Below are 20,508 nucleotides of genomic sequence, written 5' to 3'. Positions count from 1 at the left end.
TTGAAACTTTTCTCATATCAATTATTTGTTTCATATTTGTTCGATGATATGGAAGTGAATTCGAACGTTGTGGCTGAAGACACCACTTGCAAAGCAGTTTTACATGATCAAAATTCTCAGGAAGTGTCATCTACATTAGGCTGAGGTGTATTCTTGCCACCGTTGAAAACGTCATATTGCCTGAGAATAGGTATAATAAATAGTAGGCTAAATAATTCCACTGACAGATCCAATCAACACAGTCGACACGAAAAAATCCTTAGTCATTCCAACTTGGGCGAGGTTTTTGGAACTTTCGGACCATTATCGAAGAAAGTATATAACATATACCTATAAAATTATAACATTGTTATAGAGATCACAAATACTATCTGCAGTAAAGCCTGGACTTACCTGTTTATTTGTGCTGGTTATTTATGAAGGAGTGGACCTAAATATTGGGACATTTCGGGACCCATATATGGGAAATATTGGTTTCCCCCAGAAAAACACTGCCATGATTACAAGATCTATTAAAAATTCAAAATAAAAGTGGTCTGTCATTGCCAAAGCAATACTCGGGTTTAAACTGCACTGAAGCCACGGAACGCATTTCTGATCCTACCCTAATGTTACGGCAAAAGTGCGATTTAACACAGGACGAAAATTCGAGAAGCTGCAAACACAACATATAGCACAAGCCTACTGAGTTCAATTTATCCACTTAAAAGACCGCACTCTTTGTCCCGGTTTTGTAAAAGCGGAATGGCAAAGAATAACCGACTCTGTTCAAAATTATGCCAAATCTATACTGGGTACCAAAAACCGATATCTTAAAATCCATGGTAGGATCAGAAGAATTGTTAGGCTACTGAAGAGAAGAACGCGGCAGTCAGTAGCAACACGGGTGAAGAGGAGAGAGGAGAAGAACAAGTGAACAACGTGAGACTGAGAAACTCGTAATGTACAGGAGCCAGAGTGTAAAATACCAGACTTAGGGCAGGCATATTCTTCTGCAAAGATGATGAATTAAATCTGGTTACTGATACAGTTAGCGTACTGAAGATCTGACCATTTTATTGGAAGTGGCGACAAGCTGATAAGACACGGTGCGGCTTAACTAACTTTAAATGGAAGGAGCTTACACCTGGGAAGTTTTTGCGGATTCTAAATGTTCATAGATGATAAAAATGAAAAAAACAAACAAATCGCCGGAGGGATTTTCAAATAAATCGCGATCAAAGTTTGCATTTTTAGTATTTTTAAATGGTTTTATTTAGCTCACCCCGTTTGTTTTATTTATTCTTGGGTCAAATTTAGTAATTCAAATTTCACCCTCTTCCTGTCAACCGATTAATCTGAAATTTTGTATACACTTTGGATTTTGGTGACAATACAATTATGTTTATTCATTATCATTATAAATTCAAGATGGCCGCCGCTACAAAATGGCGGATAACGTAGGTTTTATCAATCCCATCAATATGGGTATCAAATGAAAGCGCTCAACAAACAGAATACAATATACTATAAAAAATTTAAATCCAAGATGGCGGCCGCTACAAAATGGCGGATAACGTAGGTTTTATCAATCCCATCAATTTGGGAATCATATGAAAGGGCTCAACAAGCAGAATACAATATACTATAAAAAATTTAAATCCAAGATGGCGGCCGCTACAAAATGGCGGATAACGTAGGTTTTATCAATCCCATCAATATGGGTATCAAATGAAAGTGCTCAACCAGTAGAATACAATGTACTACACGCAGAGAAAAAAATATGTTTGATCCAACAATATTCCAAGAGCAAAATATGTATTGTTAACATATTGTTGGATTCCTCATGTAGTATTGTAAATCCAAAAATAGTTTGTGTCAACTGAACAATATTTCTCTCTTTTCTTCGAAAATTTGTTTCTCTTCTCTCGCTATTCGATGCCGTGTTGAAAAAACAATTTTGGTGAGTTGTGGTGTGTTTGTATGACATGCTGCCTTTACCTTTGTTTTTGTGTGTATGTACTTGTGAGACTCTTGTTTTTATTTGTTTCTGTTTTGTTTCATTCTTCTTTCCTTTTCATGTTTGTTATGGTGTTCAATTATTCCTTATGTTGTGGTGGGTTCTTGTGGCTTTTTGTTTGGCTTTGTTGTCAGCCAATGCAGCAAACCATGTATTGTGTTCATCAATGATTGCAATATTATACGCGACATTTATATCCAAGTTATGCGAAAAGTGTATATGAGAAGTATGTGCACTCAAATCAAAAATTTCTGGGCTGGTTTTCTGTATTGACAATACTTTTTGTAAACAAAATTAGATTATGATAGTTCCTACAATCGGTATTGTTAACGATTTTAACAATATTGCGGAAATTCGAAAGTTGTTTTTGTTTTCTATGTTTGGAACAAAAGATGGTATTTTTGGATTTGGATTACAATGTTTGAACAAAACAAATACATTTTTGGAACCAAAACATATATTTTTGTTCCAACAAAAGCGAAAAATATTTTTTCTCTGCGTGTATATAAAATTAAAATCCAAGATGGCGGCCTCTACAAAATGGCGGATAACTTAGATTTTATCAATCCCATCAACATGGGTATCAAATGAAAGGTCTCAACAAGTAGAATACAATTTACTATGCAAAATTGAAATCTAAGATTGCCGCCGCTACCAAATGGCTGATAATAATTTTTTTTATCAATCCCACCAATATGGGTATCAAATAAAAGAGCTTGACAAGAAGAATGCAGTGCACTATACAGTACATCTTATACACCCGAAAGCCATACAGTTTCCAGCTAAGTACAATTACAGGACGGCTGAAAGAAGAATGTTGCCTTTAATACTATCATGGGCTTTTACAATACATAAAATGCAGGGCAGCACTGTGAATCACGCAGTCGTATACTTAGGTGCGAAACTGTTTGAAGAAGGTCAAACCTACGTGGCTCTTAGTAGAGTAAGATCTTTGCAGGGACTACGTATAGAGGAGTTGGACTGCAATAAACTAACGGGCGAGAAACCTTGCAATAATGAAGCACTAAATGAATTAAACAGAATGCGAAATAAAAACTAAAAACTAGAAAATAAAAATAGGTAAAAAAACTTTTTAAGTTAAACGGTTTTATGTTAAACATACATTGCAATGTTTAAGATAAATGTACTAAAAACCAAAAAATAATAAAATAGATACAGTCGTGGGAATTATAAACATATGCATAGACTAGACTAAAATAAAACCGTGGGGCACGTCAATTGTCTACAAATTATCGACATAATGTGTGATAGAAGAATCGTTTAATTCGTCGTTAGGCAGTTGACCCGCAGACGATGAGGAAATTACTTAACCTAGGAACAATCTCGTAGATAATTATCACAGCTACAACATTTTCTTTAGTCCCATTTAGATAGGACTTGCGGTTTCAAAGCAAAATCGTGAAAACCTAAAAACAACCTAAAAATGAGAACTTTAACCACGATTTATTTAAAAATCCCTCCTGCGATTTTTTCTTATTTTTGGGTTTTTTCATCTATTAACATTGCTGTTTCAGAATCCGCAAAAATGTTGCAGGTGTAAGCGGTTATCATTAAAAGGTAGTTAAGGCGCCCCTACATGACATTATTTTATAAGGAGGCAATACAGTCAGTGCATTTTCTCAATTTGAAGTGCTATATCTCAAAAATATCTTGAAGGTTAATTTTGTTGAGAATTTCCACTGCCACAACATTTTCTTTAGTCTCATTTCGATATGACTTGCGGTTTCCAAGCAAAATCGTGAAAACCTAAAAAACCCTAAAAATTCGAACTTTAAACGCGACTTACAGTGACTGTCACTAAAATGATGCAACCTGAAATAAAAAATGTAAACGTTGATAACTTGGAAACGAGTTGAGATTTTTTAACTATTCAAAAACAATTTTGTAGGCCAAAGAGTTGTCTTTAAGATGGCATACAAAAATATTCCGTTTACAGTACGATTATACTAAAATTTAACCGGAAAATAAAAATGGTCCTTTTTAAGGTAAGCATTAAAAATGATGCACCACAATAGCCTATTAATAATTTCCAAATTTTTCGCTTTTCATGCAATTTTAGTAATCAGAATAGTGGAATTATTGGTTCCGATAGAAAAAATTATATTTTTGACGTGATATAGGCATGATTGTAATTAATGCCCCTTTGTAGGCAATTTGGCTAGAAATTTCTAGTTTTTGAAGTTATTTTCCAAAAAATGACCATGAAAAATCATTAAGGGCTATGTCCAGAGTACGTACAAACAATCTAATGATATATGAAAATTCCTGTATTAGGCAGTTTTGTCCTATATTATACTAGTCTTTAACGGCGTTGCCTAATAGAGGTAAAAATTTGAGCATAAAACAAAATTTTTGCCACTTTTCTTTGAAAATAGTTTTCAGAAATATTCTTAACCCTTTCGACCCCAATGTTGCTTATAAGCAACTTCGATTTTTAGCATGATTTAATTTGAAACTGATAAGATTTTCTCATCAAAACTCGCATTGGTTTGGTTAATTGAAGTTCTCAGAATAAAAAAACAACAGCAAAAATATCAGTTATGTGACGATCGACCTATTTATTATGCATTATTCACTATGAAGTCTTCCTTGTCTCTATGGGATGTTGTGAAACAAATATATATATTCACTATGAAGTCTAGCAAATCGCGCTCTCTAAAAAAATAGTGCATAAAGTAAAGTTAAACAAAAAATATATTTAAATAATAATTTTAAAAAACAAATACGCATTGTTATTACTAACAGGTATAGTTATAAAACAAAAATAGCATTTTCAAAAAATGTGGCATTGTTCCTTTACAATATTTTTTTTCTTTTTTGAAGTTGCTTATAAGCAACTTTGGTCCACGGTGATAGTGAAAACCATTGAAATCGAAAATATGAACAAACCACCTAAACGGCTCTGGAAACAAATATACATGCCATTCTGGAGTTCGGCTGAAACAAGTCTTCTGATGAAGAGTGCGAATATGAAGAGTTTATGTAGAATGGTTTGAACGAAATTTTGGAGAGAGGTGAAGAAATAGAGATCAATTTGCTAGAAGATAGCACCATTGAACTACGTGTTGTAAAGTATCCAGAGAGAGTCGAGCGTCATGTTCCAGTTCCAAGCGCCGTACAGTTACTTACGACCTGCCAAATTCGTCATTGGGTGGTATGGGAGAAAAAGGTCGACGTCGTTTTAGCAAGACAGGAACACTTGTGTCAAAGTGTGGTGTTCATCTATGTTCAAATACAAGTAAAAATTGTTTTCTTGCCTATCATACTAAGGTATTATTGATATAATATATAATATTATATATTCTTTTTTATTATTTAGTTCGACCTTTATTTTGATTATTATAAATATATGTTTAAATAAAACCGAGCTCGAGGTCTTTGTTTTTGTTGTTTTTATTTATTATTTAAATCGATATTTCGTCTTTCTTCGAAAGATATCATCAGGATAAATAATACTTAAAGCTATTACAACAATAACAATAACATCGCCAAGCACCAACGTCGACCTTGTATCGTTGTCATCAGTAACAAAACAAATTATTGCAAATTATTAACCGATTATTGTGATGCATCATTTTTAATGGTCACATTAAAAAGCACAATTTTTTTTATTTTCGTATTGACTTTAATATAATTTTCGTAGGTTTTACCATTTTTGAAATATAGAAGTTCAAATTGGGACAATGTACTGACTGCATTGTCTCCTTATAAAACAATGTCATGAAGGGTACACCTTAACTAACTTTAAATGAAAACCGCTTACACCTGGGAAGTTTTTGCGGATTCTGAAACAGCAATATTCATAGATGAGAAAAATAAAAAGAAAACAAGAAAAATCTTTGGAGGGCCTATTTTCGGTTTTCATGATGTTACTTGGAAACCGCAAGTCCTATCGAAATAGAGCTAAAGAAAATGTTGTAGCTGTGAAAATTCTCTAGAGGATTCGCCTTTATGATTTGTTCCCAGGTTGAACCATTTTTGAGATAAAGAAGCTCAGGTTATATTTTTAGGTTTTTTTGTAAGGGTTTCGCGATTTTGCTTGAGTACGGCAAGTCTTATCGGTATGGGACCTTAGAAAATCTTATAGCTGTAAAAATTCTCTACAAGACTGGCTTGTGTATTTTTTCTAGGTTGTACCATTTTTTTTAGATATTTAAGTTTAAGTTGGGAAATTGCAGTAATGGCATTGTTTCATAAGGAGGATACAGTCAGTGCATTGTCCCAATTTGAACTTCTATATCTCAAAAATGGTAAAACCTACAAAAATAACATTAAGGTCAATCTTGTAGAGAATTTTCACTGCTACAACAGTTGCTCTAATCCCATTTCGATAGGGATTGCGGTTTCCGAGCAAAATCGTGCAAACCTAATAAAGCCCTAAAAAATTGAACTTTGAACTCGATTTATTTGAAAATCCCTCCGGCGATTTTTTTCGTTTTTTGATTTTTCTCATCTATGAACATTGTAGTTTCAGAATCCACAAAACTTCTCAGGCACCTTTAATTTAAAATTATTTAGGGCGCACCGTGGCATCTGTTGAACAATGCAATTCTTGTTCCTATTTCACAACATACGTGCGATATGTATGTTTTGAAATTAGGGAGGGTAGTTACTCAAATTTCTAATATTTTCACATTTTATAAGAAAAACGATCCCAATGTAAAAATCCGATTATTTTGTATACTTTTTCGTCACAAAATACCGATATGTTACTCTTCATGTCTTCAGAGTGACGACTGATGTATCAACAGATGTTTGTCTCTACTGAAAAAATAAGAAATTTTGAGATACTACCCTATCGTTATGTTGTGTTTGTGACGTTGCCGAGGTAGACGGAGCCTTTAACTACTTGAGAATAGTAGGTGCCAACATCCACAGTTTGCCCGAGTTTTTTGACGCATTGCGCGCTGATACCATCAACTTGGTCTTATCACCGTTTACTGTTGGACCCACATTAGCAGACCCTTCGACTTTTTTAAAGATATCAGTAACTCCTTTTATTGATCGACTCGTGATATCAATGCCGTCGGAATAAGAAAGTTTGTACTGTGAAATTTATTTTACCATTTAAATCTCGAATGACATTTTCGATGATATGTGGAAAGGCTGTCTGAAACCTCTTATAACTACTAAACTGTTCGGAGAGGTTCTTTCCTATTTTACTGCAACCAGGTATCAGTTAATGCCATCATGCAATACCAAATGATTCGATATAGAGATATCGAAAAAAGATTTATATTTGATTCTGTCCTTCTGTTTTTTCCAGGGGTACAACCGCATAGATATTCCCCAATTATTTCATTGACTGTAGGGTTTAGCCGTTCACACAATATCCCAGAGCACACTTATACTTATACCCACATTCAATTTATTGGGTTTGCGTTCCTCCTCCTTCCAGCTGGTGGTACAGAGCTAATGCATACACCTTATCAGCGTGCCATCGGTTCCTGCGGCCTTAATATTCTTCAAATCGTCTCTTGCTGCATTTACCTCATACTATGTAGTTGGGCGGTATACACTTAATTCCATCTTTTTTATTGGATCTGTTCATCGTCTTCTGTTCTATCTATATAAATAAAAATTATAAAACGGCTGGACCATTTTGGATAATTCTTTCTGTAAAATGTGCGCCATAACCCGACTTGGGTTTTTATGCAAAGAAAATTTGACCACGCCCACTTATACGCCCTCTGTTTTCAATTTTTATCATTTGTACGAAAAATTACTGAACCGATTTTCCTGAAGTTGCCAGGGAAAGTACAGTGAATTTGCGTTGCGTAGTCTACCAGCCTCATTTCGATGTCAGATGTTTCATTATGGAGACTAAAATGCAGTGATCCCATTTGGGTGTTGTTGTGACGTCTTTCCTGCATGACAGAAATATAGGCCTTGATCTTTGCAAGTGCATCTCACAGTGAATAAACTATAGAGGAGATTTTTTTTTTTGCAACTATAGAGGACTTTTTTTCAACGTTGTATCATTCTGGTTGTTGTTGCTGTTGTTGTTGTAACAGTGTTTTATTATTATGTTTGTATGTTCGTTCTCCTGTTCAATCTGGCTCTGAGTTAGGGCGGGGCGATTTGAAAACCTTCCTGGGCCCTTCGCGTTTCTTATTCCTGGGATTGAACTGAGCAAAAAAGTCCACTGGACCATATATCTACCGTGAAAATCGAGCCTCCCGATTTTGACTTTAAGTTTTTTATTGACGTTTTTTGGATATTTTGGCATATAACAGCAAAACCATTGAGATTTTAGATCCAACAAAAAGACAAACATTGTAGCCAAGATAGTAATTGAAAACTCTCTAATACATCGCAAAAGCATTGGAACGCTCCTTCAGGCAGTTTTGGCCTTAAGAATGTGCAAACTTTTCGGAAAATGTGGATAAAATACATTGTGCTACAAAATTTGACCCGAAAAATATTCAAGTGTTCTGATGCAAAATTATATCGTGTTGGGATCCATGGACAACGACAATGCCTTTAGTTCGTTTGGGTCACTTCGTTTTATTTTTTTTATAACGGTAAAAGTAGTGAAAATCTGGGTTTCTTACATTTTCAAATTTAAACGGACATATCTTCATTTATCGACATTTTCCGAAAAGTTTGCATATTCTTAAGGCCAAAACTGCCTGAAGGGGCGTTCCAATGCTTTTGCGATGTATTAGAGAGTTTTCAATTACTGTATTGGCTACAATGTTTGTCTTTGTGTTGGATCGAAAATCTCAATGGTTTGGCTGTTATATGCCAAAATATCCAAAAAACGTCAATAAAAAACTTAAAGTCAAAATCGGGAGGCTCGATTTTCACGGTAGATATATGGTCCAGTGGACTTTTTTGCTCAGTTCAATCCCAGCAATCAGAAACGCGAAGGGCTCATTAAGGTTTTTTTCCTTCCACACAAATCGCCCCACCCTACTCTGGGTCTATCTCCAGTTCCAGGAAAGTGGCTACTTCGATGGAATGTAACCACAGATCCACTGGGGTTAGATGCGTAGGTTTGGCGGGGCAGTTGAAAAGGTGTTTTGTGTCGTGCAATCCCATGCCGCATACTGGGCAGATGTCTTGCACGGTGCGATCGAATTCCGCCCAATAGGAATTTAGGCGACTGCAATATCCCCAGCGTAATTGAGCCAAAACTACACTGGTCTGTCGTGGCAGCTGACGCTCTTCAGCTGCGATAGATGGGGGATGTACTCCGATGACTGCATTCATACAATTATTGCTTATGGCCTTAGCAGCTGTGTCCGTGTGAATGCTGTTCAAACCCGCCTGATATGCCTGTTGATCTAGAGGTTCTCTCCTATATTGTGGAACCTCCGTATCTAGAGCATTAGTATCCTTTTTGATGTGCCTGGGTGTATCGGTGGCCAGCAGATGGTGATTGGGATGGCTCTCACGGTAACACCCGAGCAAGTACTGCAACGATAGCATCTCATTATGTCGTCGTTCTGGAAGAATTTTTGCCTCCTCATGTAGATGGTCCACTGTAGATTTGAGGAGGCACCCTGTTGCTGTTCTCAAGTCGGCGTTCTGACAAATTTGAATCTTATCCCCCTGCGTGTCACATAAATTCGGGGACCAAACCGGCGACTCACAGCTAACCACAGACCGACCTATCGCTTTATACGTGGTCAACAAGGGTTCTTTATCTGCATCCCAAGTGCTGCCGGCTAGGAACTTGAGGACCTTGTTCCTACATTTCAGTTTATTGCAGATAGCTGTGGCAAGCGAGGACGATGTGAAAGTGGTGTCGAATGTGATCCCTAGAATTTTGGGAATTCGGAATTCTGCTACCATCGACCCTGATATTCAACTCTCTTCCATGTGGTTAACAGAGTGGCCGTCGATTTCGTGGCGGATATCTGGATATTCCTTGCGTGGAAAAAAGTGGTAAGATCGATTAAATAGGAGTTCAGTCTCTCACAGATGTCATCAGGGTAGGTACCTGACTCCAGGATCGTACAAATCATCCGCATACGTTACGATCTCAATGCCGTCTGGAGGGGGCGGAATACAGGAAAGGTAGAGGATATCACCTCTCCTTGGGGAACTCCCTGTTTCACTCTACGGGGCTTGGATTTCTTGTTCCTGAATTCCACATACGACTAGCGACCACATATGGTGTATTATCTAACGTTTCAGACAGCGAGGAGTGCTTGACAGTATCAAAGGCTTTTGATAAGTTAAGCGCCACCATCACTGTTCTATCACACGGCCGGATCCTGGTTAAGTCCTCGAAAAATATGTTTGGAGATGGCGTGCAGCGCTGTTGTCGTGCTGTGCTGCTTTCGGAATCCATGCTGATGATCGGCAACTTGATAGCTATTTTTAATGCTTGGGAGGACTAAGGCCTCAAGGGTCTTCGCTACAGGTGACAAAAAGAAATCGGCCTGTACGATTCACCTTTGCTGGCATCCTTGCCTGGCTTCAGTAGCAGGACCACCCTGCCCATTTTTCAGCAACAGGTTGAGAACTTTAGTGAGATACTCCACTCCAGGCTCATCCAGCTATTTCAACATTACCATGGAAATTGGATGATTGATCCTGGTAGGCATACACGCTGCACATATTAGCTGACTACTTTTAACGGGTGTTAAAGGCAGCTCCTTTGGTGAGACCACGGGGAGGTCAGTGTGCACTTGGTATCTTTCATGTTCTACGTCACCTACCAGAAAGCTATGTAGAAGAACGAAGAAACTAATATAGATGTAATCATAATTGCAAAGACTACATTTGGTAAACATTTGGAAAACTACTTTGCATTTTTATTCTAAAGAAGTCAACTAACCAAACATTCTCTACCGTACATAATAGAGAAAATAAAAAGTTCGAAAGTTTTATTAACTTAAGACATTTTCAACCTGCTATTTGTAATTTTCTTTAAATTACGTATGTACCTCTGTACTGTGTTATGTTACATTTCCGGCCTTTTCTTCGTTAAGGCTGTATGAAATGTTTGTGTATTCAGATTTGTAACGGTATTTAATATTCGACACATGTTTTTTAATTATTCTTAAATTGATATCATGAATTCAATAATAAGACAAAATCGATGTATTTTTTAGGTTTTCAATTGTCCTGCAAATTTGGCTTCGCATCGACGATGGCATAAACCCAAATCTGAGCTCTTGGCCAATAGTCAAGCTAAAAAACGGCAACATGCTGAAAGATTACCATCGTCTGTTCGACATTCACCAGATAAAAATCTCAATGACGATGGCATCGATGGCATATATCCTTGTAATCAATGTGGCAAAACATTCCGACGGTAAGTTGAATAAAAAATATTCCACAAAAATTTTACAAACAAACACCAACAATATATTTGTTTCACCATTTTAGACAAGCCTACTTAAAGAAACATCAAACCTCTCACCAGATGTTGGAAAATCTAAAATCTCTGGACATATTTAAACATTCGGCAACAAATTCAGGCAATCTTCATCACCCACCAGTGGGTTCACATTTAAATGCAGCGCTGCATCCACCCTCACGTCTACCCAATACACCTCTGTATCCTCCCATGATACCACCTCGTCCCTATACTGCAACACGATTCGGTACATTTCCGTTTGGCGCCCCCTTTGATCATAGACGTTTTTACACCTTAGGAGAATTTTATTTATCTCAGCAGCTGGAACGTTCATCGGCCTTTCAATATGTTCAGGCGAATCATTTGCGTAATTTAAGTAACGTTGCTGCAGGGAATTTCGGAAATCGACCGACACCTTTGGTTCCACTCCCAGTTAAATGACAAAATATTTTACGTCCTGTGCCGCGTATAGCTGCAGCTGTGACCTCAACAATAACCGCAACAACAACGATTAGTCAAGAGCTGTCGGGAAACGCAGTACCGCCACCACCGTCATCATCTTCAAGCTCAGGACGACCAGTAATATTAAATCATTCTAGTCCTCCTTTATCGACTGCAAATCACCCACCCATGAAACCTTTTAACTTAATGACATCCCATTTGTATGGTTCCAGTAATTCTAGTTCACGTTCTGAATTTGATGATGTATAAATAAGTATTTTTTTTATTAAAGTAATTATTTTATTGTTAGCCAAATATATTGTGAAAACAAAGATAAAGATAAAGAATTTACAATCAAATAAATGCAATTGAATTCCACTGTTAAGTATCGCTGTGGTGTTTTAGAGTTTTTTCTTTGATTTCTTTGGTTTGAATGGTCCAATCTCTAGGGAATATGAAATCACATGGGCCATATACGTCTCATCGTGTATACTGTGAAATAAATGGGAATTTGGTCCTTTGGCAAATAGCAAAATATCCTCGGACGAAATCTGATCGCTCGACGATTGTGTGAAGTCCATAAATCCAACAAGTACCAATGTTGTTTCTGGGAAAAATCTGTAAAACAAGGAATTTAATTGTAATACAGTTTTTTTATTTTATAGAAGAGAAGCAACATAAAAGGTGAATTAAAATTAGGAGCTACATAGTACAAACGGTACAATATGTATCTTTCATTAAGCGTTCAATAATTTATAAATAATATACATATGTATATACGAGTATATATACTTGAAGTATGTGGTGCGATGTTTATACCCTATACCAGACGTGGTAAGGGCTATTAAACCTTTGTGGATTTGTATATAACATGGAAAAGGAAGTGAGATAGACACTCAGTTCCATTTAGGGATATACATACATAGACCCAGGTTCTGAGTTGAGTATGCATATCCGCCAGTTCATGTATTTTTGTGATCGACGCACAGTGTTGCCGCTTCCATACAAAAGTGGACAAAAATATAAGGCGTTGACCTAGGTTGATGAATTTTTGCTTATTTACTTATGAGGGCACAGGAATGAAAAATATCTACTTTGGTCCATATCGGTTCAGATTTAGATATAGCGCCCATATATATCTTTCCTCGATTTTGCTATAACTCGGTAAATTTTAATCGAATAACCTTCAAATTTGTATGTGATATTTTCTTAGGCCCCTGAGTTTATACACCAAAACGTGGTGTGAAGATTTTTCATCTGTTAAAACCCCGAAGATGAAGATTTTTCATCTGTTAAAACCCCGAAAAACAAATTTACAGCCATTTCCGTTTCGGGAGGTACCTATAGAATGGCACTATATCAGAACGTGGGTCTACATCGAACATTTTTGGTACGGAGGTTTTGTGTGTACTTAGAAAAATTAACAGTGAAATGTGGCTCATATATCCAAATGCTGTTCATATAATCAAATTTTTTTACTATCGAATCCCATATAGAAATTATAATCGTTAATATAAAATAATTAAAAATAAAACAAATTTGAACTGTGGGGATATTTCTCCCTTCGACGGTTTTCTTACGTACTACCTACCCTATGTAGTTGGTACCGGCAGGCTTTTTCTGAGATTTTGGGCCTTTACCTCAGGAAGAGTGGACTTGACCTCCCAAAAAAGTTGCGCCGTCGTAACTCGGCCTTCAAGTAGAGCTTTTGGAAATAATTTCAAAATGATTTGAGATGAACTGTTAAACTGCACTTTTCCAAAAATTTTGTGTTGGAGGTACTCGAAGGGCTGGGCCGTTATATTCCATATTTCAACCTGATACATGACTAGATGAAATAATACAATGTGCAAAATTTGGACCAATTAGAAACTTCCTGCGGGAGTTATCTTTCCAGTTTTCCATTTTAGGTGTTGCCGTCAAGGTTTCTTGGAGCTTTTCAGACATTATCTCAGGAAGTGCGGACTTGCCCCCCTAAAAAATTTGTACCGTCGTAAAGGGGGCCGTAAAGACAAACTGCTAAAAAAATTTCAAATCGATCCGAGAGGAGCTCTTAAACTTCACCTTTTACGAATTTGGTATGGAACCCGTTCTATGCCTGGAACTAATATTACCATATGCAAAATTATGACCGATTTGGTTACTCCCTTCGAGAGTTGCGTACGAAACGCACCACTTTAGTGATAATTGTTGAACTTTTGTGGGGAAGGTACCGGAAGTAGTCTACTTCTTTAGCCCAATGACTGAGGGTATAAAAATGGGACTTCAAAATAGAAAATATTCTTTCGCACTTAAATGGAACAGAATAAAAATCCGTCGTTATAGTCCATGTTTTTGGTGCGGCTCTTATAACTTTTTCCCTGAAAACACTTTTGTAGATTAAAGTTTTTTCCAAATCTTTTGTAATTTATTGTTCTGTAAAATCTAATCGAATGCTGATTCTATGATATAAAAGTGACGGGCATAGTTTAGTCATTCATTCAATATTAGTTGCGAAAAAATGTTAAAAGACATTTCCCGATTTCCCGGGAAATATGATTTTGTTTCCCGGGAAAATCCCGTAACCAAAAAACCGAGAATTCCCGGGAATTCCCGGGGCGGGATTTCCATATCCAAAACCCTATCGGTAATACATCCAATTTTTTTAATTTTTTTGTAATCACGCTACATGTCGCAATTTTTTTTTTTTTTTTTTTTGTTGGATCGTCACGAAATTTTGTTTGTTAATGGACCCCCACAGAGGAAAAAACCTATTGGTTTTTGGTAATGGTCGTATATTATTCAGGGTCGGAATGTGAAAAAAAACTTCATTGGAGAAAATACTCACTTACTTAGTTGGCCCATTACAGAACATTTGTTCCATAGACCGAACTAAGAAAAGATCTCCATTCCTCTCTGTTTTTCGCTTGACTTTTTATAATGCCGCGCCTTTTTGGGGAAAATGCCCACGTTTTATTTCAAAGCAGTTATGTATATCTCTCTTCTGTAAGAGGTATATCGAAAGCAAAATCTGGCAAGGAAAGTAGAAAATATCACCTTCACAACGATGTGAAGTAGGTTATCATAGGTGGTCAAACAACAAAGATAAGAGGGCAGTTCGGAAACTTCTTTGCCTAGCACAAAAAGCGCGGTATAAACAGAAAAAAGTTAAGTGTTTTGGAAACTTCCATCTCTGTTATGAACACATGTTAAATTTTGTTTCGATTTGGCAATGAACCACGTAGTGGACGTCCAAAAACAGCAACAACAACAGAAATTGTAGCAAAAGTGCATGATATGGTATTAAATGATCGACGAATAAAAGTGCGTGAAATTGCTAATATCATGGGCATCTCAAGTGATCGAGTCCATTTAATTTTGCATGAAGAACTACAGATGAAAAAGCTTTCTGCAAGATGGGTGCCGCATTTGTTAACAGTCGATCAAAAACGCATAAGAATGAACAAGCTTGTTTGGATTGTTTTAAGCGAAATAAAATGGATTTTAAGCGTCGTGTCATAACTGTTGATGAGACATGGATCCACCACTATACTCCAGAGACAAAAGAACAATCCAAACAATGGACTGAAGCTGGAGGAAGTGCCCCAAAGAAGGCAAAAACAATTCAATTGGCAGGTAAGGTTATGGCAACGGTTTTTTGGGACTTCAAAGGTATTTTATTGACTGACTATCTGCAAAAGGGTAAAACAATAAATTCAGAGTACTATTGCAACCTTTTGGATCAATTAAATGTAAAAAAATAATTTTTCATCAAGACAACGCACCAGCGCACAAGAGTGTTTTAACAATGGCTAAAATCAACGAATTAAAGTACGAGTTGCGTGACCACCCACCTTATTCTCCTGATTTAGCTCCCAGTGACTTTTACTTGTTCCCAAATCTAAAAAAATTCCTTGCTGGCAAGCGTTTTACCTCAAATGAAGATGCAATTACAGTTGTAAACCACTATTTTGAAGACCTTTAGGAAAACTATTTTAATCAAGGGATAGAATTGCTAGAAAAGCGTTGGACTAAGTGTATTGAAGTTTCAGGAGATTATATTGAAAAATAAAAATATTTTTGAAAAACTAACTATTCTCTTTCATTGATAGGCTAAGAAGTTTCCGAACTGCCCTCGTATCGCAATAGTCGGTAATTCATCCAATTTTCCATTTTTTGTGCAATCACACTACAGGTCGGAATTTTGATCGGATCCTCATAAAATGTTAGGAGTTGATGGGGGTCTCATAGAGAAAGAAGCCTATTGATGGTTGGCCTACATCCCACTTTTTCATTTTTATACCCTCCACCCTATTATGGAGGGTATAATTAAATTTGTCATTCCGTTTGTAACACATCGAAATATTCATCGGAGACCCTATAAAGTATATATATTCTTGATCAGGGTAAAAGTCGATCTAACCATCTCCGTCTGTCCGTCCGTCTGTCTGTTGAAATCAAGATACAGCTCACAATTTTTACGATAGAGCTTTGTAATTTGGTATAGAAGTTTCTATAACTCCTAGGATGTTTGGTATTGCAAATGGGCTATATCGCTCCACGATTTCATATAGCCCCCATAGAACGGTACCACCCGATTTTCGGTACTTTGAAGGTTTTGGCACCGGTTTATCACACCGAAAAGGCTGACATTTTGAAGGTTGTGGCCTCAATGTTCCACCGAAATGGCGGAAATTTGATGTATAACCTTTGTTGTGGGTATAAAATTTCCCCCTTTAAATTTGTCGGTATAGGCCCACGCCTTCATGTAGCCCCCATACAACGGTACCTCCCAATTTTCGGTATTTTGAAGGTTGTAGCCTAGATATTACTCTGAAATAGCTGAAATTTGGTATTTAGACTTCGTTGGGGGTACTAAACTTTCCACTTAAAATTTGTCGGTATAGGTCCACGCCTTCATATAGCCCCCATGGAAAGGTACCTCCCGATTTTCGGTATTTTGAAGGTTGTGACTTTAATATTCCACCAAAATGGCTGCAACTTCGTATTAAGTCTTCGTGATCGGTGATATAAAACTGTTACCCAGGAATTTGTCTTCATATTGCCCCCATTTTGGACAAAACTTCGTCGGTATAGGTCCACGTTTAGATATTGTCCCTAAGAACGGTACCTCCCGATTTTCGTAATACTGAAGGTTGTGACGTCAATATCCCACCGAAATGACTGAAATTCATTATTTAGTCTTCCAAGGGATTATAAAATATTCCAGAAGAGTATTATCAGTATATATCCACGTATTCCTATATCCCCATAGAAGCGTACTTTTTGATTTTCGGTATTTTTTTAAGTTTTAGCTACATTCTCTTACCGAAATATAGGAAGTTTGGTATTTAGTCTTCTTTGAGTCTAAAAACTTTCCGCCAGAAATTTGTCGGTATAAATCGACGTTTTGAAATAGCCTCCATAGAACGGTGCCTCACATTGTTTTACTGAAATTGTTGAAATTAAATATTAAGTCTTCTTCATACAGTAAAGAAACTAATTATTGCATTTTACTTCAAAACAACTCGTGTTGGAAGGGTATAACAAGTTCGGCCCAGCCGAACTTAACGCCGTTCTTACTTGTTTTATTTGAGTTGAACTGACGATGTACTTAAATGCGTTTCAACAAAATTGACCTGTAATAATGAAGATATTCTGAGCAAAGGCGCTAAGCTATCCCAATTTTTATATTTTGAATTTTACCAGTCAAAAGCTTATGTACAGGGGTAGTGGTGTAGTGTATCACATAGTCGGCCCCGACCCGACTATAGCCTTGTCTTACTCTTTTAATATTTAATTAGTCCCAATTTACATTAGGCGAGTTTACTTGCGGCAATTGTCAGTTTGTGGGTGAGAGAGGGTGTTGAGAGGCAAAGGGTTACCATATACCTCGCCTCTCTCTCCATCAAACTGACAATTGCCGCAAGTAAACTCGCTTAATGTAAATTGGGACTTACATACTCCGAGGTACCTACTCCAAAAATTTCGTCTGTATTTTTTTGCCTTTTGTCGTGTTATCAACAATTTTATAAATCCATTTTTACATGAAAATACGTTATTTAAAGTAGAGCATTTGTGTGGAAGATATACCAAAACGTGATGTTTTGTCTGTTAAAATCCCGAAAACCAAATTTACAGCCATTTTCGTTGGAAAATGTTTCTAAACCTTCTTAATTATGGAAATCAGGAGATACCTATATAATGGCAATATATCAGAACGTGGATCTACGTCGAACATTTTTGGTACGGAGGTTTTGTGCGTACTTAGAAAAATTAACAGTGAAATGGGGTTCATATACTCAATTTTTTTTACTATCGAATCCCATATAGATATTATCAATCGGTGAGAACAAAAAATTAGGGTTGTGGCCAGGAAAATCGATTTCTGAACCACTGTACGTCGGGAAGAAACTTATGCACGGTGCTCTTGAAATAAATTGAAATAGAAGGTGCTTACACCTGGGAAGTTTTTGCGGATTCTGAAACTACAATGTCCATAGATGAGAAAAATCGAAAAACAAAAAAAAAAAATTGCCGGAGCGCCTTTTAAATAAATCGCGATTCAACTTGACATTTTGAAGGTTTTCACGATTCGGCTTGGAAACCGCAAGTCCCATCGAAATGGTACTAAAGAACATTTTATAGCTACGAAAATTCTCTACAAGATCGACTTCGTAGTTTTTTCGGTTATTGAGATATTCAAATTAGGACAATGGATTGACTGTATCGCCTCCTTATATTACAAAGTTTTGCGCAGTGCACCTTAACTAATTTTAAATCCTGTAGAGAATTTTCATAGCTAAAACATTTTCATTTATTCAATTTCGATAGGACTTACGGTTTCCAAGCGAAATCGTGAAAACCTAAAAAACCCTTAAAAATGTGAACTTGAATCGCGATTTATTTAAAAAGCGCTCCGGCGTTTTTTGATTTTTTGATTTTTCTCATCTTGAACATTGTAGTTTCAGAATCCGCAAAAACTTCCCAGGTTTAAGCACCTTCCATTTAAATTTGGTTCAAGAGCACGGTGTATGTAGACGGGGCAATTTCCGCCATTTCTAGTTTTTTACGAAATATTCGAGTTAAAATATCTTTCCTTGCATTTTAGGTATATATTTGACAACGCTTGGGCTGCTTCTACATGATTACACCCGTTTGACAGCAATCGATATTTCCAAAAAATATACAGTCAAAACTGATAATCTCTTGATGACAACAAATACATATGCATTTTGTTGATCAAGGAATGTAAGCTAGTGCCACCGCATGGTTCGCCACACGCTTTGAAAATATAAGGTTTTGGGTTGCATTCTTAATTCTCTCAACTCAATACTCACCCTGAATTCGTCATAGTATCCGCAATAGTTTGATTTAATTCCAATAGAGTTTCACGAAAATCTCCAACATTCTCACCCTGTACATTTGTTTCAGCCACAAAAACATAGCCAACATCAGATCTCAGCATAACACCCAACGATTTTGAAACCATATCCCTGAAAGCAGGATTTTTCTTGGCCACATTTCCAGTGGCATAGATGCCCAAAACATAATTACGTGATGTTCCATTAAATTTCAGCAAATCTTTCGTGCTTTCCAATAATTTAAATTTTACATTCTCCTCCAGCTTGAGGGTTTTCCAATCTTGTATAAGATTACGTTTATCTTTGGAATCGCAGGCATTTACATCAACATCTGTGTCATTTGGTAAGCGTGACACCAGGGTTTGTTTGCCACCACCCATTATGACATTGAGCTGTTGCCCCGTTTCTCCAGTCATTAATTGTTCCGCCACATCCAAACAATCGGCCGTTAAACGTTTTTCTCTTGGCATCGATGTATCACATTCCCATTTTGTATCAGCTGTGTGGGCATAAAGGGCTGCCAGAGGAGGACTTGTGACACGTTTGGTAGTTATAAAACCGGTGCGCAAGTGTGAGGCTTGGGCCTGTTCCATTATACTTTGAACACGATATGTGGCCATATTGGCTTGAGTACAATTCTCCAACTCCGCCCTTCTATCTAAACCACCCAAACCCATGCGGGTTTTGACACCACCAAACAGGGCTGTACCCATGGAGAAAATATCACAATTGGCCGTAAAACCACAGCTGCTCTGAAATGCCCAAAGGTAATTACATGAATTTCGTAATAAGCGAGATTTACCGTGTACCTTCAAAACACCAAAGTGAGGAAACGAATCCCACAGAAAATCCGTCACATTACCTTGGTCTCCAAAACGGGTCCTTGCCAACATATCTGTGGTCACACCATCCGCCAAAAACACAATAACATTTTTCACTTTACCATTATCACGTTGGGTACCCTTTGAAGTAAGTCGTAAGTCTTCTAGACCCTTAGTAAACCATTCCTCTTGCTCCGGTGGTAAATTCATGGTCCAATATCCAATGCTACCAGCATCCACAGTATCGGTATCCACCTCATAGCGCACCGTCAAACCAATGCAAACCAACGATATAACCATTGCCATTAGCACCGTTCCGGCCACAATGAAAATTTGCGTTGACTTTAATCTAAGTCGACTTGCCACCGAACTTTTGCTGTTATCCATTGCCAGACGAGATGAGAGTCAATTCAAGACTAATGCCAGCCGCTTCAAATGTTCATCCACAACCAATGAGAATAAAATGCAATTTAAGTTTATCTGCTGCAGCTGCGTCGTCATTGTCCCATTATGTTCTCATAAAGATTACGCCGGACAAGTTCATTGTAAAGTTTTCACTTCACGTCT

The 20,508-nt window shown here is 37.0% G+C and overlaps 2 protein-coding genes across 2 annotated transcripts in view; one reads left to right on the top strand and one right to left on the bottom strand.

Annotated features, from left to right (window-relative positions):
* The window catches only part of nerfin-2 (nervous fingers 2), a 27,382-nt gene extending 15,220 nt beyond the window's left edge, over positions 1-12,162 (top strand). The window contains exons 3-4 of the mRNA XM_073961948.1: positions 11,089-11,291; positions 11,366-12,162. Coding sequence (XP_073818049.1) covers positions 11,089-11,291; positions 11,366-11,777 — 615 coding nt within the window. The 3' untranslated portion in view covers positions 11,778-12,162. The remainder of the gene's footprint in view (positions 1-11,088; positions 11,292-11,365) is intronic.
* Positions 12,055-20,508, bottom strand: Alp13 (Alkaline phosphatase 13). Its single transcript, XM_073961949.1, has 3 exons — positions 19,930-20,508; positions 19,097-19,872; positions 12,055-12,395 (listed from the first exon to the last, which is right to left on the bottom strand). The coding sequence occupies exons 1-3, from the start codon at positions 20,326-20,328 to the stop codon at positions 12,179-12,181; spliced, it is 1,392 nt and encodes a 463-aa protein (XP_073818050.1). The 5' UTR covers positions 20,329-20,508; the 3' UTR covers positions 12,055-12,178.

Source organism: Musca autumnalis, unplaced genomic scaffold (genome assembly GCF_047663935.1).
Source record: "Musca autumnalis isolate F117 unplaced genomic scaffold, ASM4766393v1 scaffold_1, whole genome shotgun sequence".
Lineage (NCBI taxonomy): Eukaryota > Metazoa > Arthropoda > Insecta > Diptera > Muscidae > Musca > Musca autumnalis.
This window is presented reverse-complemented; position numbering and strand designations above follow the sequence as displayed.